The following is a 26,064-nucleotide window of genomic DNA, read 5'->3' on the forward strand; positions in this document are numbered from 1 at the left end:
CTGGCCTATTTTTTAAATAAAAAAAATTTAATAAAAAAAAAAAGGGTAGCTTCCTCTGGACGCTACCCTTCTCGATCCACTCTCTCACTCAGCTCTCTCTCTCTCTCCCTCTCCGTCTCCGTCGATCACGCATGTTTGCACCGACCACCGCCCTCTGCTGTTTTCTCCGGCCAGCTCCCTCTCCGGCCGTCACTGCACCACACGTGCACCAACCTATAGGTGCATGCTCTCTCTCTCTCTCTGTCTCTCTCTATCTCTCTGTCTCTCTCTCTCTCTCTCTCTCTCTCTAACCGAACCACAGTAGGAACCCTAACCCTAGGTCCGGATCTCTCTCTCTACATCTGTCTCTCTGTCTCTATCTCTCTCTACATCTCTCTCTGTCTCTGTCTCTCTCTCTATCTCTCTGTCTCTCTGTCTAGCTCTCTCTCTCTAACCGAACCACAGTAGGAACCCTAACCCTAGGTCCGGACCTCTCTCTACATCCGTCTCTCTGTCTCTATCTCTCTCTACATCTCTCTCTCTCTCTCTCCCGGTCTCTCTCTCTCTCTCTCTCTCTCTCTCTCTCTCTCTCTCTCTCTCTCTCTCTCTCTCTCTCTCTCTCTCTCTCTCTGTGCCTTGTACGTGATTGCTATTTTGGGACTTGTTTAGGGATATTGTTTTGGGACTAATATATTTTAATGCAGGTACATTTTGGCTAAGGAGCATAAAATACACCCGAAAAAAATATTTATGAGTAATTTTGGCATTAAATTTTTTTCTTTATTTTTGGCTATAATAAACTTGGTGCATTTAAATTAATTTGTTTAAAATCTGTTTCTAATTGTTTTAATAGTTTCATATAATAATTGTGGATTTAGCAATTAATAATGGTCTATGCAATGCTGTTAATTTTGTTGGGTTTGAATATCTATTGTTGTGTAATTTTATGTGTTTGGATGTGGTTGGTCGTTATGCATGGAAAATATTCGTACAGTTGTGTTATTTTTCTTTTTTATAATATGTTTTACTGTACTACAAATTGGTGTGGAGATTATTATTTGTGGCAATTTATGCTAAAACATTTGAACAGATTAAACAATCTCACCATTATTTTATTAACTTCATCATAAAATCAATGATGCAAACCAATAAAATATAAATAAGTATGCGGTACTATTTCAACAATTTTAGGGTTTTTTAAGAACAAAAAAAAAAGGTTTAATTGTTCATTTTCAGGTAATTTTTTTACAAACAAAAAAAAAAAACATTTCAAAGTAAACTCGCCATCATTTTATAATAAAATGATCGTATCCAACAATTATTGGATAGATACAGAAAATTAAATTTGGCCACCGTCTACCATTTATAATAATTTCTTTTATTATTCAATTTATAACAAAGGTCTAAACAATAAACCCTAAACCCTAAATCAAAACCAATACAAAAATCCCTATACTCTAATCTCAAAACCAAACCCCTAAACTTTATACTCTAAAAAACAAGCAAAAACCATAAACCCTAAATCCTAACCCAAAATACCGTACACCCTAAAAACCCTAAACCCTACAAAAGAGTGAGATTTTTTTTTTTTATTACTTTTTTATTTTAGTTAAACCCTAAACCCTAACCTTAAAACCCTAACCCTAAAAATTAAACCCTATAAACGTAAACCCTAACCTTAACCCTAACCCTAAAAACTAAACCCTAACAACCTAAACCCTAACCTTAAAACCCTAACCCCAAAAATTAGAACCCTAAAAACCTAAACCCTAACCTTTTTAACCCTAACCCTAAAAACTAAACACTAACAACTTAAACCCTAACCCTAAAAACTAAACCCTAAAAACCTAAACCTTAACCTTAAAACCCTAACCCTACAAACTAAACCCTAAAAACCTAAACCCTAAACCCTAAAAAAAAAAAACCCAAAACCCTAACCCTACAAACTAAACCCTAAAAACCTAAAACCCTAAACCAAAAAAAAAAAAAAAAAAAAACCAAAAACCCTAAACCCTTAAAAAAGAAAGAAGAATATTAAAAAACAAAAAAGAAAAAAGAGACAGATCTTTCTTTTTTTAAAAACTTTTTTATGGTGAGATAAACCCTAAACCCTAACCTTAAAACCCTAACCTTAAAAACTAAAGCCTAACAACCTACCCTAACCTTAAAACCCTAACTCTAAAAACAAAACCCTAAAAACCTAAACCCTAACCATAAAACCCTAAAACCTAAACCCTAAACCCTAAACCCTAACCTTAAAACCCTAACCCTAACCCTAAAAACTAAACCCAAAAACCCTAAACCCTAACCTTAAAACCCTAAAACCTAAACCCTAAACCCTAAACCCTAACCTTAAAACCCTAACCCTAAAAACCTAAACTCTAACCTTTTTAACCCTAACCCTAAAAACTAAACCTTCAAAACCTAAACCCTAACCTTTTTAACCCTAACAACCTAAACCCTAACCTTAAAACCCTAACCCTAAAAACCTAAACCCTAACCTTAAAACCCTAAAACCTAAACCCTAAACCCTATACCCAAACCTTAAAACCCTAACCCTAAAAACCTAAACCCTAACCTTTTTAACCCTAACCCTGAAAACTAAACCTTAAAAACCTAAACCCTAACCTTTTTAAACCTAACCCTAAAAACTAAACCTTAAAAACCTAAACCCTAACCTTTTTAACCCTAACCCTAAAAACTAAACCCTAAAAACCTAAACCCTAACCTTAAAACCCTAAACCTAAAAAGTAAACCCTAAAAACCTAAACCCTAACCTTAAAACCCTAAACCCTAAACCTTAAACCCTGAACCCTAACCTTAAAACCCTAACCCTAAAAACCTAAACCCTAACCTTTTTAACCATAACCCTAAAAACTAAACCCTAACAACCTAAACCCTAACCTTAAAACCCTAACCCTAAAAACTAAACCCTAAAAACCTAAACCCTAACCTTAAAACCCTAAAACCTAAACCCTAAACCCTAAACCCTAACCTTAAAACCCTAACCTTTTTAACCCTAACCCTAAAAACTAAACCTTAAAAACCTAAACCCTAACCCTAAAAACTAAACCCTAACAACCTAAACCCTAACCTTAAAACCCTAACCTTAAAACCCTAACCCTAAAAACTAAACCCTAAAAACCTAAACCCTAAAAACCTAAACCCTAACCTTAAAACCCTAAACCCTAAACCCTAACCTTAAAACCCTAACGCTAAAAACCTAAACCCTAACCTTTTTAACCCTAACCCTAAAAACTAAACCTTAAAAACCTAAACCCTAACCCTAAAAACAAAACCCTTACAACCTAAACCCTAACCTTAAAACCCTAACCCTAAAAACTAAACCCTAAAAACCTAAACCCTAACCTTAAAACCCTAAACCCTAAACCCTAAACCCTAACCTTAAAACCCTAACCCTAAAAACCTAAACCCTAACCTTTTTAACCCTAGCCCTAAAAACTAAACCCTAACAACCAAAACCCTAACCTTAAAAACCTAACCCTAAAAACTAAACCTTAAAAACCTAAACCCTAACCTTTTTAACCCTAAACCCTAAAAAAAGAAACCTTAAAACCCTAAACCCTAAATAAAGAAAGAAGAATATTAAAAAATAAAAAAATAAAAAAGAGGGAGATCTCTTTTTTTTTTTTTTAATTACTTTTTTATGGTGAGGTAAACCCAAACCCTAACCTTACAAACTAAACCCTAAAAACCTAAAACCATAAACCCTAAAAAAAAAAAAAAATCAAAAACCCTAAACCCTAAAAAAAGAAAGAAGAATATTAAAAAATATAAAAGAAAAAGGTTCGAGATCTCTTTTTTTTTTTTTTTATTACTATTTTATTTTAGTTAAACCCTAAACCCTAAAACCCTACACCCTAAAAACCCTAAACCCTACAAATATTAAAACCTAAACCCTAAACCCTAACCCCAAAAACTGAACCCTTAAAAACCTAAACCCTAACCTTAAAACCTAAAAAAAAAAAAACCCTAAACCCTAAAAAAAATATGAAAAAACGATACTTTGAGTTAACTGTTTAAAACAAACATTAAACAAACAAGCACTTTATTTGCTGTAATCAAATAACATATTTCGTTTCAGACTGTTAACTCACGTACAGAGGAATATGGACAAGTCGTGGATGTCAGCACCTAGGGGTACGACACAGTATAATGATGGGTGTAGAGCGTTCGAGGCATTTGCCGTTCTTAACTGTAGGGCTGTTGATGGCAAAATTTACTGCCCATGTAAGTACTGCCGGAATAACCAGCGGCACCCCCCAGATTACGTTCTTGCCCACCTGATAGGGGGGAAGGGAATGTCCACGGGATACGGTTTCTGGTATATGCACGGTGAGACTACCCTAAACCCTGCTGCTCCTGTTCGGGGTCACGACCATCCCAGTGTCACAGATACGGCTGCCCGTGGCATTGAACATGTAGAAGTCACAGAACAAGGCGGAGACCTGGAACAAGGTGGTGACATGCACTCCATGTTGCGTGACGCCTTCGGCGTGCACGAAGTAGGTGAAACCGATCATGTTGGCCATCCCGGAGAAGTAAATGAAGGAACCTCTGCAAGGGACACATTGAAGTACCTTCAGTTGTTGAAGACTGCCGACAAGCCACTTCACCCCGGTACAAAGCACAGTAAATTGAGTGCTACTGTACATTTCTACAACTTGAAGTGCATTGGAGGTATTAGTAACAAGATTTTTTCTGATATTCTTAAGCTTGTCAGTCAGTTATTGCCTCCTTGTGATGAGGCCTTGCCGGTTAATACATACGAGGCGAAGAAATTCCTCAGTTCCATGGGTCTCGGGTACGAGAAGATTCCGGCGTGCCATAATGACTGTATGTTATTCTGGAAAGACAATAAAGACCTAGATACCTGCACCGTATGTGGAGAATCTAAGTGGATGGCTGATATACATTTAGATCAGGATGGTGAGGTAATATCGTCGAGGGAAAAACGTCCAGTGAAGGTGTTGAGATGGTTTCCACTCATCCCACGGCTACAGAGATTATTCATGTCGGAGCACACTGCGCACAATATGAGATGGCATGCAGAAGGCCGCACTAGGGACGGCGTATTGAGGCACCCCACGGACGGTGAGGCATGGAGATCGTTCGACACTCTACATCCGGATTTTATGGCAGACAGTAGGAACGTGCGGCTTGGACTGATAGCAGATGGATTCAATCCATTTGGGAACATGAGTACATCCCACAGCACATGGCCCGTATTGCTTGTACCGTACAATTTGCCTCATTGGATGTGCATGAAACAGACGTCATTCATCTTGTCACTGGTTATCTCCAGACCGAGCTCACCTGGTATGGATATCGACGTCTACCTTCAGCCACTGATTGATGAGCTGTTGGAGCTGTGGGATGTAGGGGTACGAACACTAGATGCTGCGAAGATGAAGAATTTCAATATGCGAGCTCAGTTGTTGTGGACAATAAACGACTTCCCAGCATATGGAGATTTATCCGGTTGGCCTAACAAAGGTGTGAAGGCATGTCCTTGTTGCATGTATTCGACACGTTCTAAACATTTGAAGAACGGTTGTAAATTTTGTTACATGGGACACAGGAGGTACTTGCCAACTGAACATCTGTGGCGGCTGAACAGAAGAACGTTTGATGGGACTGAGGAGTTAGAATGTGCTCCTGATGTGCCTTGCGGGGACGAGATCCTCCAACAGTTGGACGGAGTTGCGTTTGGGGATGAGAACGCAGGTAAAACGAGACAGAAGAAGCGGAAGACGGGTGCACGGGGTGCTGATGATGTTGTGTGGAAGAAGAAAAATATTTTCTTTAGATTACCGTACTGGAAGGACAATTTGCTTCGGCACAATCTTGATGTCATGCACATAGAGAAAAATGTCATGGACAATATACTTGGCACTATTTTGGACATTAAAGGGAAACGAAGGACAACTTGGCAGCTCGGCTGGATTTGCAAGAGATGGGGTTGAGACCTAAATTGCATCCGTTCACCGCCGCAAATGGTAAAACATATATACCGGCGGCTTGTCACACGATGTCCAAGGAGGATAAAGAAAGCATTTTAAAGGTTCTTCGAAATGTGAGAGTTCCAGACAGATATGCCTCGAACATTTCACGGTGTGTTCGGATGAAGGACAGTACAATTTTAGGGTTAAAAAGTCATGACAGCCACATACTGATGCAGCAGCTTCTACCAATTGCATTGCGTCAGTCACTGGCAGACAAAGTGGTCAGACCTATCGTTGAGATGTCAGCATTTTTCAGAGGCATATGCTCGACCAAGCTAACTCAAGCTGAGATGGACCGACTGCAGGGTGACGTCTTTATCACACTATGCAAGCTGGAACAGGTATTTCCCCCTGGGTTTTTTACTAGCATGGTCCACTTGGTCGTGCATCTTGTGCGCGAGTGTAGACTCGGTGGACCCGTTCAATATAGGTGGATGTACCCGGCAGAGAGGTAAAATTTCGCAGAAAATATATATATATATATATATATATATATTTTCATGTAACTCGTGGCATTAAACGGGGACAAGCCCTTAATGTTTATGTGTGTGCACCAGGAGTCTTGGGGGTTTCAAGTTGAATGTGCGCAACAAAGCGGCTCCTGAGGGGTGCATTGCGGAAGGTTACATAGCGACCGAGCTAGTAACGTTCTGTTCGAGATATCTAGAAAATGCACCAACCTTCCACAACAGACCTTTGAAAAATCCTGATGGTTTCAAGGGGGCGGGAATGCGAGTTAGCTTGAACCGGTTGACGATGCATCAGATTCATCGTTATATTGTGTTCAACTCTAAAGAGTTTCTCAATTTGCGGATGTAAGTAGTGTTTACATATTGAACCGGATTCAAATGATATAATTGATAATAATTAATTTTTTAATTATATCCGCTGAATGTAGGATGCACAAAGACGCTATTAAGCGATCATATGTTAGGGGTCGCATCACGGACGCTCTAATTGAAGCCCAACATCATGAGAAGTTCTGCGAGTGGTACCGCGCATATGTAAGGAAATAGTGGTATTTTGGTATATAATATTTACCTATGTTCAGTGTCATTTTAAGATAGGGTTCGACAATATGCCGCTATTAACCGATGTATTCTTTTAATATATGAAATGATAACATAGGTTGATGGCCTTGACGATCAACGTAGGGAGGAATTGGGGCAGAAATTGGTTATGCGCAGTAGAGGGTTGAAGGAGACAGCAGTGAAGTATAACAGGTACGTGGTAAACGGGAAACTGTTCCGCACGCTAGCCCATGATGTGGGAAGGAGGACTCAGAACAGCGGCGTACATGTGCCAACCGTTGAATGCGAAACCCACTACGGGCAATTAACCGATGTAGTTGAGGTCGAGTACTATGATAGGACTACGTACGTCCTATTTAAGTGCAATTGGGCGGACCCCATGATGGACAGAGGATTCAGAGTCGACGATTATGGCCTAGCGTTTGTCAACTTCACTCACCTCGTCCACAAGGGAGAACTGCTTACTGACGAGCCTTACGTGCTTACATCTCAGGTAGACCAAGTGTTTTATGTCGAGGATGGAAGGAACCCAAACTGGGTTTGTGCCTGAGGACTAAACCGCGCAACGTGTACGATGTTGGTCAGGGGGAAGGGAGTAGTGATGCAGATAATGCATATCACGAGTGTGTACTGCTCGTACTACGCACTGATGACCTGCATGATATGAATGATGAATTCGATCACGACAGGCCCGACATTGATCCGATTGAAGCTCCTGTTATACAATGATTGCTATATTTATTGTTGGTACAATTCGCTTAAACTCAAAATACTTTCTTATTTTGCATAGAGCTCATTGTATAATATGCATATTCTTTTTTAATATCAAAACTAATACGAATTTCAAATAATTTGTCTCACTACAAGAAATTTGATCATTAGCGGCCACATTATTAGCGGCCAACGCATAGTGGCCGCTAAAGATCATGTTATTAGCGGCCACTTTTAAAAGTGGCCGCTAATAATACACTATTAGCGGCCAAAAACAATTGGCCACTAATAGTCGCCGTTATTTGTAAACTATTAGCGGCCACCTAATTGTGGCCGCTAAAAATGGCCGCTAATAACTTGGCGGGGAGGTGTGGAAAATTCCGGAAAACTATTAGCGACGACTAATGTCGCCGCTAATAATAAAACTATTAGCGGCCAAAAAAGTGGCCGCTAATAATTGGTTATTAGCGGCCATATATAAAAAATGGCCGCTAATAACCAATTATTAGCGGCCACTTTTTTGGCCGCTAATAATCCATTCCCCGCCAAGTTATTAGCGGCCACTTTTATATACGGCCGCTAATAATATTTAGCCTTTTTTTTTTTTTTTTTATGTTTTCAAAATTTTCATTTTTTTTTGTTTTTATTTTAAATATATATTTTTCATTCTTAATTTTTTTTTGTTGTTTTTCTTTAATTTTTTTAATTTGTTTGTAAAAAATATGTTTTTAAAAAACAATTGGTTTTTTTAAAATAATAAAAAGTAAAGTTAATTTTTGGTTTTTCTATCAACAAAAAAAAAAAAAAAAAATCGTTCTTTTTCCCTTTTTTTTTTCTTAAAAAAAAAGAGATTAATAGAAAGCTAGTTTTTCTTTTTATTTTTTCGTTTTTTTTTTTTTAAAAAAAAAAATTGTTTTCTGGAACTATTAGCGGCCACTTTTTTGGCCGCTAATAATCAATTATTAGCGGCCACTTTATTTGTGGCCGCTAATAGTTGATTATTAGTGGCCACTTATGTGGCCGCTAATAATATTTACCATTTTTGTTATGTTTTCAAAGTAATATGTGCTAACTTTTTCATTTTTTTTTTTTTAATGTTTTCAAAATTTTCATTTTTTTTTTGTTTGTTTTTATTTTAAATATATATTTTTCATAATTTTTTTTTCTTTAATTTTTTTAAAATAATAAAAAGTAAAGTTAATTTTTGGTTTTTCTATCAACAAAAAAAAAAAATCGTTCTTTTTCCTTTTTTTTTCTTAGAAAAAAAAAAAGATTAATAGAAAGCAAGTTTTTCTTTTTATTTTTTCGTTTGTTTTTTTAAAAAAAAAAAAAAAAATTGTTTTCCAGAACTATTAGCGGCCGCTTTTTTGGCCGCTAATAATATTTACCATTTTTGTTATGTTTTCAAAATAATATGTGCTAACTTTTTTCCTTTTTTTTTTTTTTTTTTTTTTTAATGTTTTCAAAATTTTCATTGGTTTTTGTTTGTTTTTATTTTAAATATATATTTTTCATTCTTAATTTTTTTTTTCTTTAATTTTTTTAAAATAATAAAAAGTAAAGTTAATTTTTGGTTTTCCTATCAACAAAAAAAAAAAAAAATCGTTCTTTTTCCTTTTTTTTTTTCTTAAAAAAAAAGAGATTAATAGAAAGCTAGTTTTTCTTTTTATTTTTTCGTTTCTTTTTTTTAAAAAAAAAAAAATTGTTTTCTAGAACTATTAGCGGCCACTTTTTTGACCGCTAATAATCAATTATTAGTGGCCACTTTATTTGTGGCCGCTAATAGTTGATTATTAGCGGCCACTTATGTGGCCGCTAATAATATTTACCATTTTCGTTATGTTTTCAAAATAATATGTGCTAACTTTTTTCCTTTTTTTTTTTTTTTTTTTTAATGTTTTCAAAATTTTCATTTTTTTTGTTTGTTTTTATTTTAAATATATATTTTTCATTCTTAATTTTTTTTTTCTTTAATTTTTTTAAAAATAATAAAAAGTAAAGTTAATTTTTGGTGTTTCTATCAACAAAAAAAAAAAATCGTTCTTTTTCCTTTTTTTTCTTAGAAAAAAAAAAAAAGATTAATAGAAAGCAAGTTTTTCTTTTTATTTTTTCGTTTGTTTTTTTTTAAAAAAAAAAAAAAAATTGATTTCCAGAACTATTAGCGGCCGCTTTTTTGGCCGCTAATAATCAATTATTAGCGGCCACTTTATTTGTGGCCGCTAATAGTTGATTATTAGCGGCCACTTATGTGGCCGCTAATAATATTTACCATTTTTGTTATGTTTTCAAAATAATATGTGCTAACTTTTTTTGTTTTTTTTTTTTTTTTTTTAATGTTTTCAAAATTTTTCATTTTTTTTGTTTGTTTTTATTTTAAATATATATTTTTCATTCTTAATTTTTTTTTTCTTTAATTTTTTTAATTTGTTTGTAAAAAATATTTAAAAAAAAAATTGGTTTTTTTAAAATAATAAAAAGAAAAGTTAATTTTTGGTTTTTCTATCAAAAAAAAATCGTTCTTTTTCCTTTTTTTTTAAAAAAAAAGAAAAAAAGAAAAAGAGATTAATAGAAAACTAGTTTTTCTTTTTTGTTTATTTTTTTGTTTGTTTTTTTTTTTTTTAAAAAAATGTTTTCCAGAACTATTAGCGGCCACTTTTTTGGCCGCTAATAATCAATTATTAGCGGCCACTTTTTTATGTGGCCGCTAATAATATTTTTACTTTTTTTCTTTTTTCGGTTTTTTTTTTTTTATATATTTTCAAAATTTTCAGTTTTTTTTTTTGTTTTTCTTTAATTTTTTTAATTTGTTTGTAAAAATTATTATTTTTTTCCTAAAAATTGGTTTTATTTTTTTAAAAAAAGAAGTTAATTTTTAGGTTTTTCTTTCAGCAAAACAAAAAAAAAATCGTTCTTTTTCCTTTTTTAAATAAAAATTAATAGAAACCTGGGTTTTTTTAAAAAGAAAATATAAAAAATTGTTTTCATAATTAATGCACTATGGTCGATCAGATAGTTTATCAATCATATTAATCGATCAAACCTTCATTGTGTGAAGTCTGATCAGTCAAACTCTATTACGATCGATCAAATGATCTATCGATCCTATTGGTCTATTAAGATTGATCGAATGATCTATTGATCATATTGATCGATCGGATGATCTATTGGTCCTATCAATTGATCAGGATCGATCGGATGATCTATCGGTCCTATCGATCGATCACGATCGATTGGATGATCTATCGATCCTATTGGTCTATCAAGATCGATCGAATATCTATCGGTCCTATTGATCGATCATGATCGATTAGATGATCTATCGGTCCTATTGATCGATCACGATCGATCGGATGATCTATCGGTTCTATTGATCGATCACGATCGATCGGATGATCTATCGATTCTATTGGTCTATCAAGATCGATTGGATGATCTATCAATTCTATTGATCGATCACGATCGATCGAATGATCTATCGATATATTGATTTATCACGATCGATTTGATGATCTATCAATTCTATAGGTCTATCAAGATCGATTGGATGATCTATCGATCCTATAGGTCTATCAAGATCGAATTGGTCTATCAAGATCGATCGGATGATCTATCGATCCTATAGGTCTATCAAGATCGAATTGGTTTATCAAGATCGATCGTGATCTATCGATCCTATGGATCGATCACAATCGATTTGATGATCTATCGGTCTTATTGATCGATCACGATCAATCGGATGATCTATCGATCCTATTGATCGATTTTGATAGACCAATATGATCCATAGATCATCCGATCGATCGTGATCGATCAATAGGATCGATAGTTCATCCGATCGATCTTGATATACCAATAGGATTGATATATCATTCAATCGATTGCGATCGATTGATAGGACCGATAGATCATCCGATCAATCATGATTAATCAATAGGACCGATAGATAATCTGATCTAAGTATTTAATATTATCCTAAAATCGATAAATCATCCGATCGATCTATAGTATCGATAGATCATCTTATCGATCGGAATTGATCAATAGGATTGATAGATCATCCGATCGATCGCGATGATCTATAGGATCGATAGATCATCCGATTGATTGTGAATCCGATCAATCGTGATTGATCTATAGGATCAATAGATCATCCGATCGATCGTGATGGATCAATAGGATTGATAGATCATTTGATTGATTGTGATTGATCAATATGATCGATAGATAGATCATCCGATCAATCGCGATCGATCTATAGGATCGATAGATCATCCGATCGACTGTGATTGATCTATAGGATTGATAGATCATCCGATCGATCTATAGGATCGATAGATCATCCGATCGATCGTGATGGATCAATAGGATTGATAGATCATCTGATTGATTACGATTGATCAATATGATCGATAGATAGATCATCCGATCGATCGCGATCGATAGATTAGTTGATCGATCGTGATTGATCTATAGGATCGATAGATCATCTGATAGATCGTGATTGATCAATAGGATTGATAGATCATCCGATCGATTGTGATTGATCAATAGGACCGATAGATCATCCAATCGATCGTGATCAATCAATAGGACCGATAGATCATCCGATCGATCCTGATCAATCAATAGGACCAATAGATCATTAGTTTGACCATTTAGAAACCAAAATTACACTTTGTCTTTTTCTATTAATTAATAAATAAAATGGTAATTTTGATTTTTCAACTGTCAAAGTAAGGGTATTTTCGGAACATTTTGATCAATTTTAATTTAATATTAATCATAATGGTCAAGATTGATGGATGAGGTTAAATCAACAGATTAACAGTTTGAAGGGCAAAATCATGACACTTGTTAGTTCCTAATGCTTCATAAAAAATTGTTGTTATAAGGCTAAATAATATTTAACCCTTTTTTTTTTTTTTTGTATAGGTTTTAATTTAAATTAATTAATTATTATTTTTTTTTTTTTTAAAAAATTGATTAGACTAATTTTTATTCATGATTATTAGCGGCAACACAAGTTGCCGCTGATATAAAACGGTATCTTTTTTTGTCCAAATAATAAGCGGGAGACTGAAACTAAAGCGGGAGGCGAAATTTTCGCACAATTTTTTTTTTTTAATCTCCCGCCCCTCTTCTCACTTTCTCCCATTCTTCTTGTCGCCTTTTTTTTTTTTTCAGAGACTAAACAGAGATCCAGCAAGAGAGAGAGAGAAAGTAAGAGAGAGAGAGATTCACCGAGAGGCCGAGAGAGAGTGAGAGAGGGAGAGTGTGGGAAGAAGAAATAGGAAGAAAAGAGTTTTTCAAGGTAACACTCAAATCTTAATCCTTGATGTGTTTTTTAGATTTTAAGCGTGAGGCGGTGTTTATTTCATTATAGTTCATTTTTAAGATTTTTGTTTGTGCTACTATGGTATTATAGATTAGGGCTCTGGATTCCGTTTTATTTGGGTGTGTTTTATTTGGATTTTGTTTGATTGGTGAGAAAACTCAGGAAAAGGAGCAGAGGTAAATGGGGAATATTCGGGTAACCATCAACAACCATAGTATTCACACCCTAGACACAAACTAATTTTGGTGTATGAGCCTCATTCAATCTGAATGTGTTTTGTTACTCCTTGACTGCGGGTAGTGACTCCTAATGTGTTAAGTTGAATATTTTGGTTTATTTCGAGAAAGCATTTACAAATTTGAGGTTGTTGCATATTGATGGGTGGATTTATGGGTTTTTCTTTGTTGAATTATGGGTTACTACAAGCTTGACTTGTAAAAATTTTGGTCAATTGGAAAAGAAAATATAATTACCCTGGTTTTAGTTTCATTTTCAGAAAAAGAGCCATAATTTCCACTCCGAACTCTCAATCTGTGTAGTTTTAGATGGCATCCTGTTATAAGCATATTATATATAAGTTGACTTGCATTTTATGTGCAGACGATATTCCCTGGGTTATTATGCTGTGGTCATGCTTACTTTCAGTTAGATGCACGAATTTCAGTTGCTTGACCAAGTTTACTTCTTATTGAGTCCAAGATATATCAAATAATGATGGTGCTTTCTTATAGTGTTGCAGGAAAAATGAAGCCCATCTTCTGTGGAAATTTTGAGTATGACGCACGACCATCTGATCTGGAACGGCTTTTCAGTAGATATGGGAAGGTTGAGAGAGTGGATATGAAGTCTGGTAAGATGTCTCGTCCATCTTGCATTGGTAATTTATTTATTTATATATGGTGCGAAAAGAGATTCGCTCTCTTTCTCTCTCTCTCTCTGTTTCTTTCTTTTTTCTTTTGTTGAATTTCGACCAAGGAAGTATTTGGTTTGTTGTGTAGTTCGGCATTTTCTCAAGAATCAAACAAAAAATTTTCAAAGGAGAAATGCAGTATCAGTGAGTGAGGGTCATGAGGATTGTGAACATCTAGAAGTTGCTGTTAAGAAACTCTCCCTGGCGTCAACAGCAGCTTCATTGGATCATGATCAGTTAGATCCATTTGCCACATTATCATCAGTTTGTGGACAGTCATCTCCTTCAACGCTAAAGAATGCATTCTCCAAATATTGGTTTGTCTCTTATCCTCATCCCAACTTGCTAATGTGTTCATGAGTAGATATTTTACATACATGGCACGCCTTGCTTGATTTCCTTTTTTATGCTCTTTTATATGTTTGTCATGAGTTATGTAGATAAATTTATCTGATATTTTTATTCAAAGAGACAGCTTCTTTATGTGTAACTGTTTTGTGTGGCCGTTTCTTCCAAAACAGAATATTATGACACTTTTGTGATTTCATTCTCAAGGTATATTTTCATTTGTAATCCTTGGTAGAGTAGTTTGTACTGTCTCAGTTGGTTGAATTTACGCAAATCTAATTTTTGTTTCTTAATATGGGTTCTCATTGCTTCATATGCTTTCAGAACTTTTGACAGCTTTAGCTGTCCAAGCAGGGGGGGGGGGATGGAGGTTAATAAGCAAAACAGAATGATGGGGTTGCAGTTTTGATAAGGAATTGGGGCAGGTGGTAAAATATATATATATAGAATGATGGGGTGAAACCCGATGGGTTTACAATTTCGAGTCTGCTGCCTCTTTCTGGCGATGATAGTGGGAGATGGGATTATGGGAGGGATTGAGGGGAGGGATTGTGGTTTCTTGCAGGAGATTCCACTGTTGAAGGATTTGAGGGGAGTTATTTGGTTTTTGTGGCTGCTGGACCAGACCCATTTTATGTAATCACAAATGCAATGAAGTAAGTTTTAAGTTTTATCCACCTTTATAAATCGGTAATACCAATATCCCTCAATTTCTGTTCATTGTTCTAAATTTCATGTCTTACGTTATCCTTGAAGAGACATGTACACATTTCATTTCCTTTATTTTGGAATTTAGAAGAAACATTATTTTTTAGTGTTTTCCTTGAAGAATCACTTATAGATTTAAGTACTGTCACATACCATGTGACTTAGATCACTCGCGTACATGTACTATACTAGATCTTATCCTCTTAGACTTTTTGAATCTGTCCAACAGTCCAGGTTTTACTGCAGAATTTTAACTTAGATGAGCAAAATGCTCGTTCTTTACACATATCTGAACTTTAGAATACATCCATTTATGTACAGGAGTGTTGAGAAACAATTACAGACATTTTCTGTGAGAGAGAACGTATATTAGCAAATTTTTTGTAGTGATAGGTACATATAATTATCTCATTAGCATGCTTTGATGTTCCTTAAGTGTAGGCTTACGTCGTAATCTCACCTTTAGATCTCATAAGGTACCTTATGATCTATAAACTTATTTTGTCCCATGAAATAACTAAATAACAGAGTAAATTTAATCAATTCCAGATCTCTCTTCTTTTGTCATTGATACATGTCTGCTATTATGTTTTTTTAATGTATAGTATATTATATCTCAAGTGAAATAGAAATTGTAGGACCTTAACATAGGAATAGCTTTATGGCTGGCAATATAGTCCACTTATTAATTAATTTATGCAATACTATTTTGCTTATGCATAGAATGTATTTCTTTTAAAGTATTGCAATATGCATGTAAAGATTTAATTCATAAGTGAGGATGGGTGAATTTGAATATATTTTTTTTTTTTAATAGTAATAGCGGCCACATGTGTGGCCGCTAATAGTTAACACAAATGAGTATTATTAGCGGCCACACATGTGGCCGCTAATACTAGACTATTAGCGGCCACAGATGTGGCCGCTAATAGTTAAAACAAATGGGTATTATTAGCGGCCACACATGTGGCCGCTAATACTAGACTATTAGCGGCCACATCTAGTTAAAACAAATGGGTATTATTAGCGGCCACACATGTGGCCGCTAATACTAGACTATTAGCGGCCACAAATGTGGCCGCTAATAATACCCAACTGTTTTAACTATTAGCGGCCACATACGTGTCGCCGCTAATAGTCTAGTATTAGCGGCAACTTTAGACTCAGTTGACAATTATTAGCGGCGGACAAAATTACTTTTAGCGGCGAACTTAGTGGCCGCTATAAAGCAATTATTAGCGGCAAACACAAAAAAGTGGCCGCTAATAGTCTTTAGCGTCGGACTATTAGCGGCCACACTTTAGCGGCCAAAGTTGGCCGCTATTAATCAATAGTAGCCAAAATAACATCATTAGCGGCCAAATTTGTTGGCCGCTAATGAGCAAATTTTTTGTAGTGTCTACATTTTTGTTCGCAGGTTTCGATGGACCAGAGACCCCCTACTTGCGTACATCGTGCACCACGCCTACCCGTGCCTTGCACGACTACATCCACACCGGCGATGTCAGCGGTACTACATACCACACCCTGGCCACACCACCCGGACGCCGTTTATAGACCATTGCCCCCGGGTACGACAGGGATGAGCTCGTCAGATCCCGGACAGACGAGTGCAGCTGGATATTCTCCTTCTCCATACCCACCTACGTCCACACCGGCGATGTCAGCGGCACTACATACTACACCGTGGCCACACCACCCGGACGCCGATTATAGACCATTGCCCCCGGGTACGGCGGGGATGAGCAGGTCAGATCCCGGCCAGACGAGCTCAGCTGGATATTCTCCTTCTCCATACCCGACGTTCTCGCAGTTGGGGATCACGTCACCGGGTCATATTGATCGATGGTGGGCGCGAGAGTGTCATGATCCAAGCAGATTCCCATTGTACTATCCATACCCCCTTACACCACCTATGCCAGTCAACCCTGATAGTGAGACTCAGGATGACAGATTCCCGCTGTCACAGCGGGGGGCGATGCCTATGCCGGCTATGCGGTCGTGACAGATGTCGGCACCGGCAGGGGGCCAGGGCCCGGCACCTGGGGAGAGCCAGGTGCCTGTTTATGGACAGAGCCAGTTGCCGCTTTCTGGGGAGAGTCAGGACCCAGATGTGGGGGAGAGCTAGATGCCCCATGAGGGGGACGATGTGATGTTGGGTCTTGATCAGTTGGCCTATGATGTCCCCCAGGATATGCCTTCGGATGACGATCATCATGATGAGCCTCACCCGGCAAATGAGGTAGGCGAGGAGCATGCTGGCGACCCAGTGACCGAGCGCATAGCGATCGACCATATTCGGCTGATGGGTAAGTACATTTTTATACATCATTATATCTTAATTTAGTAAGTTCGTATAATATTTAAATTGAATTTTTAATTTATTAATATAATTAAGTTATTTAGTGTTAATATATTAACGTTTTATATTTATTGACTAGGGTATAACCCAGACGGGAGCATCTATTTTGAGGTGATTAAGGACCCAGAGAGAAATTGGGTGCTCCCGAGGGGGAAGAAAGTTGTGTTGCAGTACAATGCTGCAACACAACCCGTGGGACGAGCATGCAATCGTTATAGACGGGCTGCAGGCAAGCTTTTACGGAGCGGGTCCCACATTCACTTGCGGGACGAATGGGCAAAGGTAGATAAGCAGATTAAGCGGGCTATGTGGAATGCCATAATGGTATGTGTATGAAACTAATATATGTATTTAGTGAAATTAAAGTTAAGATTAAGTTTTTGTTGAACTGCTAAAATTAATCCTTAAATTGAATGTGCAACAAGAATTTTATGTACCCGTATTTGTCGACCAGCGTCTGGCACAAAACGAATTCTGGGGTGATATGGGCCGTAAGCACCGTTCGTGGAAGTCGAAGTTGAGGACCCAGCTAAATATTCGAGACGGTGACACGCCATTGACAATACGTGCGAGAATGCCAGATACGTTTTTTGATAAGTATGACCAAACGGATGTGGAGGACGTACTGCACGAGTGGTGCACAAAAAGAAATCAGGTATGTAGGTCTTTGAATGTATTACTATAATGTTATGTTTTTTTAATAAACAGTTCATTTAATCATAGCACATAAGTAATTAAGTGTGTCAATTCTTACATTTTTTTTCGGAATGTTTAATGCAAAGGCGAGGTCTGAACGAATGAAGCGGCTGTGGGAGCAGAATGACATCCCCCATAGTCTGGGGTCCAAAAGTTATGCCAGATTTAATCACGATGAGGTATGAAACAATATGTAAATGTTTTAATTCTTATTCGTGTGTAATTGTTCTTTCTTAACATTAAATGAATATCCAATGTTTGTTATATATTTATACTGTATGGCGACAGGCATCTACATCTGGCACGCCCCCCACTCGCGCCGAGTCGTTTGTGAAGACGCACACAAGGAAAGACAGCACTTATCTGAACGAGCGAACACGGGACCTATGCGTATGCTACTGTTCTATGTTATTAATATTTATTAGTTATGCGTGTGATAAAGTATTTATTAATTACCAGTGTATTGTATGTTGACGACGTACAAGAGCGGATGACTCAGAGTTTGTCCGCTAATCCTGCTGCCACGGATCCCGTTTCATCAGATACGGTGCGTTGGGCACCTGGCGACGCATACGAGCAGGCAGTTGGGCGACCCGAGTATGGGGGTAGGGTTCGGCAAGTTGGGTCGAACATTACTTCTGTTCGCGGGACTTGTTTCTCGTATAAGGCCCGCACACGGGGGGGACCGGCCGAGTGCAAATCTCAGGATTGGGCTGCCCACAAAATTGCGGAGATGGATATCATGTTAGGGGCCGAGAGAGAGAGAGGAATGACGGGTTGGAGGGCATAGTGCGGGCCGAGAGAGAGTGGGCTGACAGCATGGAGCAGCGCATACGATAGTTTGATGCTATGGAGCAGCGCATGCGACAGTTTGAGGCCTTCATGTCCTCTACAGGATTATCGTTCGTATGCCCTGGTGCTCAGCAGTCTTCACGTGCACACGTAGGTAGTACGTCGTCTGTTAGTAGTGCGCCTGCAGGTATGGTTCATATTATGTATACACTTAGGTTTATTTTTAATTTGTTCTCATTACTTGTTTAAATTTGCATACAATATTATATAGGTTAATTATTTTTATTACTTGCAGGTAATGCGACAACGATTGGTACGTTGTCGCCTGTTGGACAATTGCTGAGCCAACAATCCCCTCTCGGGACTCCATCGCCCATTACACCATCTCTTGCGGGACAATCGCCGGTTGGCGAGTTCACGCCCGGGATTGCACCTCGTGATCCGCAGCGACGTCCTCCAGATTTGTAGATATTTTGTGTGTTTTTTTTTTTGTTAGTAACGAATAACTTTATTAGATCAAGATTTTCAAATTTGTTAATATTGTTGTGTAAGTATTTGTTGTTAGTAACGAATACATTTATTAGTACATGGTATTCAAATTTTTAAATATTGTTATTTTGATTAATTTGTGTAATTTGATTTTGTGATATTTTTGGATAAAATATTTTTGGAGAATTTTAGTAAAAATATATATATATTTTAAATAAAAAGAAATTAAAAAACAGAATTAAATATTAAGAAAAAAATTTCACAGTTGGCCGCGTGTATTAATGTACGAGCGGCCAACAGTTAGCCGCGTGTATTATTATATACGCGGCCAATTGGCCGCGCGTATTAAAATACACGCGGCCAATTGTGCAATTAGTGTCACCCGGATTCACCACGTGTATTTACGTGGCCACTTGCACGTGGCTAACAGTTCGCCACGTGTACAGTGACCGTACACGTGGCGAATTGCAAGTGGCAAAAAACATTTTTTTTTGTAGTGTCTATTTGGACTAGAAGACCTACTTAGAATTGTAATAAGAATTCTAGAGCTTCTCTAATCCCTATAAATAGGCCTCTAGCCTTTGAAGAAAAGACACACAAGCTTTGAGGAAGAATCAAAAACTACATCAAGGAGGTTCTTTCTAGTTTTTATTTTCTTCCTTTATTTATTTTCTGTATGTATATAATTTTAGTTTATATTAGTTGTAACTAATACTTTAGTTAGGGCTCGATTGAAGCCCTAATCACGTCTCTTTAAGTTTTTCAATTTGCTTTGCTACAATTAATATATTGATGTTTAACTTGATTAATTCTAGTTTCTTGAATTCCTCGCATGTTTATGTTTGGTCATCATATGCATGTGGTATGGATTTGTTATTTATGTCAATTTGGATGACCGAATCCTGGGCATAATAGAGTAACGAAAGAACCCCGACACAGGTTCTTGGATCAATTAACATAAAGACAACTGGAATAGATACCATGTTCCAATCTGAGTGTGTTTATCGATTTCCATAGATTTATGCTTTCTTGAAGAACAACTTAGTAGATACCATGTTAAATCTTTCAAGGAAGAAAAGAGTTAGAGTAGATACCATGCCTAACTCGTTGCTCAGGGAAATCAATAGCTTTAGGAGAAGATACCATTCCCTTGTGGCTGGTAAACATTAAGCATCATGTTATGATTGTAGTATTGTGCATATTGCGAATCTTATTTGAGTATGATTAACAGTGGATATTGAAGCCCTACCTTTTCTTATTATTATTTTTAATTCAATCTTTTATCCCGTCTTATTAAACATATCTCTTTTAGGAATATCTTTTTAAGCATAATTTACCAATCCTCGTGGGAATGATCTCGTATTTGCTTACTATACTATCGTTTTGATCTTGTGCACTTGCGAGTAAAACGTACAAATATTTATCTATTTATTTAGGTAGATATTTGCACAACAATAGACGTCCCTTAAAAACATAATATTAGTTCCATCTTACTTAATAAATATAATTTATTAATACTAAACACTAATTTATTTCTTGGGCGTTATAAAAGGTCATTTTATTTTAAAAGGGAAATTAATCCATAAAGCTTGCATGTAATGAAAATTGTAAAATAAATAATGAACCAATAAGTATAGAATATTAATAATTGTGAAAGGAGGGTTAAGCAACAAGGGTTACCTCAATGAAGGTGGATTTATCAACAAAACTCATCTTCTCAGTTTAGAACTTCCCTCTAACCAAGAAGTGTAATAGAAAAGGCGTATGAAGAAGAAATGGTGCTGAGAGGCGTGGGGTAAGGGATACTTATATGCAAGGAATGCAGAGGATAAAGATCAACTGATTCGGTCATTTGGCGAACAATATTCCTAAGAAACAAATGTTCGTGTAAAATTTAGGGTTAGACGATCATTCGGCATACGGCCGCAATTGTTCGTGGTATGATCTAACATACACGCACGTGGGATGTACCTTCTGATAAGCTGTACAATACATCAACGATCGTTCATGGTGCGGGCCACGAACGTTCCTGGAGGGGGACCAGGGTCGTTCTCGACGGGAACTCCAAGCATTCGCAAAAAATGGATAAGGATGACTGGGTTTGTCAGTTAGGGTTTCTCTCGATCTTGTAAAGGAATGACAAACATTTGTCAAAGGTGCATCTAACGTTCTAGGAATAATGGAAATTGTTCGTGATAGGATAAATAATGAATTTTAAAAGCATTCTCTTTTGTAAAAATATATTTTTGTTGGTTGTGTAATTGAATTAATCTTTTAAAGATACTAATTTTATAGGGGGCATTACAATAAGAGTCAATCCATTGGACATTCGTAAGCTAGATGAGATAGGGGTGACTTCTCTAGAGCTCTCTAAGGTATGCCTCCCAAAAAGAAAAGAAAAAAAAAATGCTGTAACCCTCTCAAATTTGTGGTGCGGCACCCAAGGTATATATGCAGCTGAAAGTGAGACTAAAAACGTTTTCTCTTCAATTTTTTATTTTTATTTTTATTTTTATTATTATTATTATATATATATATATATATATATATATTATGGCTACCAGATATTTGTTAACAGCTTTATCTTTTGTCTTTATTTTTTATTTTTTATTTTTTTTAATTCTCAGCTCAACGACACTAATAGACCATTCAAAATTCTGAGGAAAACACCAAAAAAAATAAAAAAATTACCACCTTTAAGTCATATCAGGAAACTTTAAATTAAAACAAAAAAACAAAAATCTCAAAATTCATTAATAAACATAGCGTATAAGTTTTATAGGGTGTCATTGCAAAAACAAAAGAGTGATGCATCTCTATGCACTAATTATTTATTATATCTCTATATTTTATATCGGTTGATTTGTTATGTTTTAAGTATTTTTTTTTTTTTTTGTCTGGAGTGACTAATATGGGAAGCCAATTAAACATGTCAGATCAACTAATAAAAAAAATATGAAGAATAGTGTTACTTAAAACATAAAACAAGTGTTCGTGCACGTGTCATAAAAATAAAAATAAAAAATAAAAAAATAAAAAAACGGTGGGTGGCCAAATATTGAACATTTGCTGGCACGAGAAGGAAAAATAAAATGCCCGTTGGAGGCAAGTCCAAAACCAACTTGGAAAAGAGAAAAGAAATTAGGTCCACAAGATTAAATGGAATCCCAAATCCATCAACATGGTTATTCTTTCGTACATCTTGTACTACTAAAATGGTTAAAAAAACTAAAAACCAAAAATGAAAGAAAGAAGAATGATTAAGGCAGCAAGCATAAGAGCCAACATGGTTATGGGCAACATAAAGGAGAGGTCCTTCACCCAATTCTTAAATAACCCATTGATTGTTGAAGATCATGTGATTGGACCTGGGTCGCCTCGATCTTGAGAATACCTAGAGTATTTTTTTGGATGAATAGAATACCAAGAGTTGTTATCAACATTTTGCAAAATTACTACTCGCGATCTGTGTTAATTCCTTAATCATCAATTAATTCATTTTCACTCTCGGAGCAATCTTGTACCATATATATATAGATCAGATGCAGGCCATCCACTGTCAACATTTTGCGTAGTACTTTGCTTCGCCAGAAACTACCAACTTTGGGCTCGGTTGAATGACACGAATACTGATGGCCGTCATGTTGTAAACTTGTGATCTTATAATATTAATAAACAAATAAAAATGATTTCCTATTCTTATCCGTTGTTAGTGTTCCATCAATGGAAAACTTCTTTTTGCTGTTTTATTTAAAAGTTTGGTACTGTGGGGGCACTTTATAATTCATAAAACTTCAGTGGTTTTGATAAATAGAGCTGATTAAGGTTTTATGGTACAAATATAATGATTCATGTAATAAACAAACGGTGTATGTTGTCGCCGTACTTGATAAATGAAACACCTGAAAGCTTTTTCCCTGTGCTCCCAAACAGGGAGTTGGTGGGTGGGTGTCCAGGAACATTTGGTGTGTCAACAACTTCAAGCACAAGCACGTCTTGTTGCCCACTAGGGCGACGAGTCTCACAAGCTGTCACTCCTGAATACATAAAAAATAAGCTCAGTACTATACTAAGAACATATGTACCATATGATCAATATTGCAGCTATATTGATATTGCTATGGGAACATTCTAGATAAAGTTTCCCGAGACAACAAGTAGTATATAGAACGTACAAACTGAGTGTTCTCGTTTGCTCATGTTTTTTAAAGCAGTTTAATTTTTGCTTTTCAGTAAATAACATTGTAAATTACATTCACATTTATTTATGCAACATTACAACAAACCAAGAACCAAACGAGGCTGAATTTCGCTTCCTAGAACAATCATTCATACTGCAAACAACTGTATATCAGACACCTAGGAAGATGATATTTGGAAAACCACAAAAAAAGATATTGTATGAATCCAATTTCAAACTAATTTGCACTGTCATTTTTAAATATATATATATGAGTAATGATTCAATGTCACCCAAATATACAACTTTTCACCACTTGTCTATGTAGCAAGGTGATCTTTCATTACTTTTTGAGTTTTTTAATTTTTTAAAAATAAATTAAGGTGAGGAATCACCTTACAACATAATTAAGATGGTGAAAAATTATATATTTAGATAGTAGTGAATTATTACTCTGTATGTATATATATATAGACGTAGAAATATGGTCTCCATCTGCTTTTCTATGTTTTTTTCAGTACAATTTTTTGGTGCTTTAATTTGAAAAGCTTCATTCTGTCTTTTCCAATGGGATGTTGCGTCATGACCTCTCTCACTTCTAAAGAAAAGAGATTATTATGAAGTAGCGCTAAGAAGAGAAATGGTATACGACGAATTAAGGACAAAGATGGGAAGTACTTTTTTTTTAGGAAAATGTTTGAAATTAAAACATTTGAAGATATATGAATCGTTTTTTTTTTTTTTTAAGAAATTTGAAATTAAAATTTATGAATCGTTTTCTCTTTTGTAGGAAAATGTTTGACAATTGAAGATATAAGAAAGTAACAGTAGAAGAAGAAAAAGGATATGGTGTAAAGATACAATTTATTTTCTCTTCAAAATCAGAAATCAAATAGCGTAATTTACTGTTATCTTAAACATCGCTTTCTGTGCATTTTATTATCATACTAGACACTCAAAATAATGGGAATATGTACATACATAATTTTGAATTACTGGAATAAATATGAATCTCTACATTCCAAAGGATCTCAGTATTATAATTTAGAGACCTTTAATTTTCTAGCTAGGACTTAAAAGATTCTCCTTGGCCAACAAATATAAAGTTATTCATACCTATTTCTTTAAGCTTTGAAAAACGTAATATATAAAAATTAAACTTGAAAAACAACAAAAGTAATTAGAGAACAATTTTACAAATTTTTATTTATTTACAAAATTTTTAATTTTCTTTCTAATTTATTAGTTGTGATAATAATACATAAGAAAGGTTATGTAATAGTTGTGATTTTCTTCAATTCTGCATGTGGCTCTTCTTAATAAGTTGGTCATTTAGATCCTTCTTGCCTGCTTGTTCATCCATATGGTTGCATCCAGTTTACTTTTTCCCTGGGGGGTTGTCTTTATATATTTCCTTGTCAAACGTAAGGATGCACTTATCAAATATTGTCCTACACTCTCTGAATCCTAAAAATAACTATCTTCTTTAGCAAACTTATTATGCCAAGGATTTGCCTTATATGCTGCAAAATTTAATTACAATACATGTGCTGTTATTTTTCAATGGCCCAAATTTAATTCCAAATTTTTTATGAAAAAGAGTGAGAGTGAAGTAAAATCTCTTATGCGAGAATATTGTTAGAAATTTATGGAAAAATGTATGGTAACCAGATATTGGTTCAGAAAATAATTTTCCATGTATTTTTGGAAAATATTAATACCCCATTTGTTAATAACGATTTAATCCAAGTTTAATTAGGGATACCAAGTTTTCTGAAATTAGGATCTAAAGCCTTGTAAAAAAAAGAGTTTACAATCTTTCTCTTTTTTCTTTTTGTGTTTCTGTTACAACCCCGATTTTGCTACTTTTTAATTTTTATTTTTTTCTCAGTAGTTTTGTGGCTGGCTGGATTTGCCATGCTGTGTAAATATAGCACAAATTATGCTTTGAAAATAAAAGGAAGAGACCATGGATAACACTAGTCATATTTCAGAAGACAATTAATTAAACAGCATACACCTTTTAGGTCACACTAGTCATATTTCAGAAGACAAACAGCATACACCTTTTAGGTCACACTAGTCATATTTCAGAAGACAAACAGCATACACCTTTTAGGTCACACAACTCATATTTCACAAGACAAACACCAAACACCTTTTAGGTCACACACTATACACAAAAAGCACACATTTTCCAAGATGCAGTAGCAGAAGAAAGCACCACACAATTCAAGATCCAAACCCAGAAACGCTCCTTCAAAGTTTCAAACTATACACAAACTATACACAACATCTTAAGAATTTGGACTCAAGTTCGTCCAGGGGGACTATGGATTGGATTTGATCTTGCTTCCTTGTAGTCCACGGTTTCCCAATCCATTCTTCCTTCTATAGATCCTTCCCCTACATCCAACAGATCCTCGCCATCCATCAAATCTATTGCATCCTGCAAATCCTAAAACACCTCATCAACATGGCAGAATTCGATTTTTAG

The 26,064-nt window shown here is 35.7% G+C and overlaps 2 protein-coding genes across 2 annotated transcripts; both read left to right on the top strand.

Moving 5' to 3' along the window:
- The first annotated feature begins 4,198 nt into the window (after window positions 1-4,198).
- LOC133872329 (uncharacterized) lies at window positions 4,199-19,468 on the top strand. Its single transcript, XM_062309818.1, has 2 exons — window positions 4,199-4,458; window positions 19,194-19,468. Exons 1-2 carry the CDS (start codon window positions 4,302-4,304, stop codon window positions 19,364-19,366), a joined length of 330 nt encoding a protein of 109 aa, XP_062165802.1. The 5' UTR covers window positions 4,199-4,301; the 3' UTR covers window positions 19,367-19,468.
- LOC133872489 (uncharacterized) lies at window positions 13,638-14,421 on the top strand. Its single transcript, XM_062309999.1, has 2 exons — window positions 13,638-13,932; window positions 14,081-14,421. Exons 1-2 carry the CDS (start codon window positions 13,794-13,796, stop codon window positions 14,350-14,352), a joined length of 411 nt encoding a protein of 136 aa, XP_062165983.1. The 5' UTR covers window positions 13,638-13,793; the 3' UTR covers window positions 14,353-14,421.
- Window positions 19,469-26,064: the final 6,596 nt, after the last annotated feature.

This window comes from Alnus glutinosa, chromosome 7 (genome assembly GCF_958979055.1).
Source record: "Alnus glutinosa chromosome 7, dhAlnGlut1.1, whole genome shotgun sequence".
NCBI classification, from domain to species: Eukaryota; Viridiplantae; Streptophyta; class Magnoliopsida; order Fagales; family Betulaceae; genus Alnus; species Alnus glutinosa.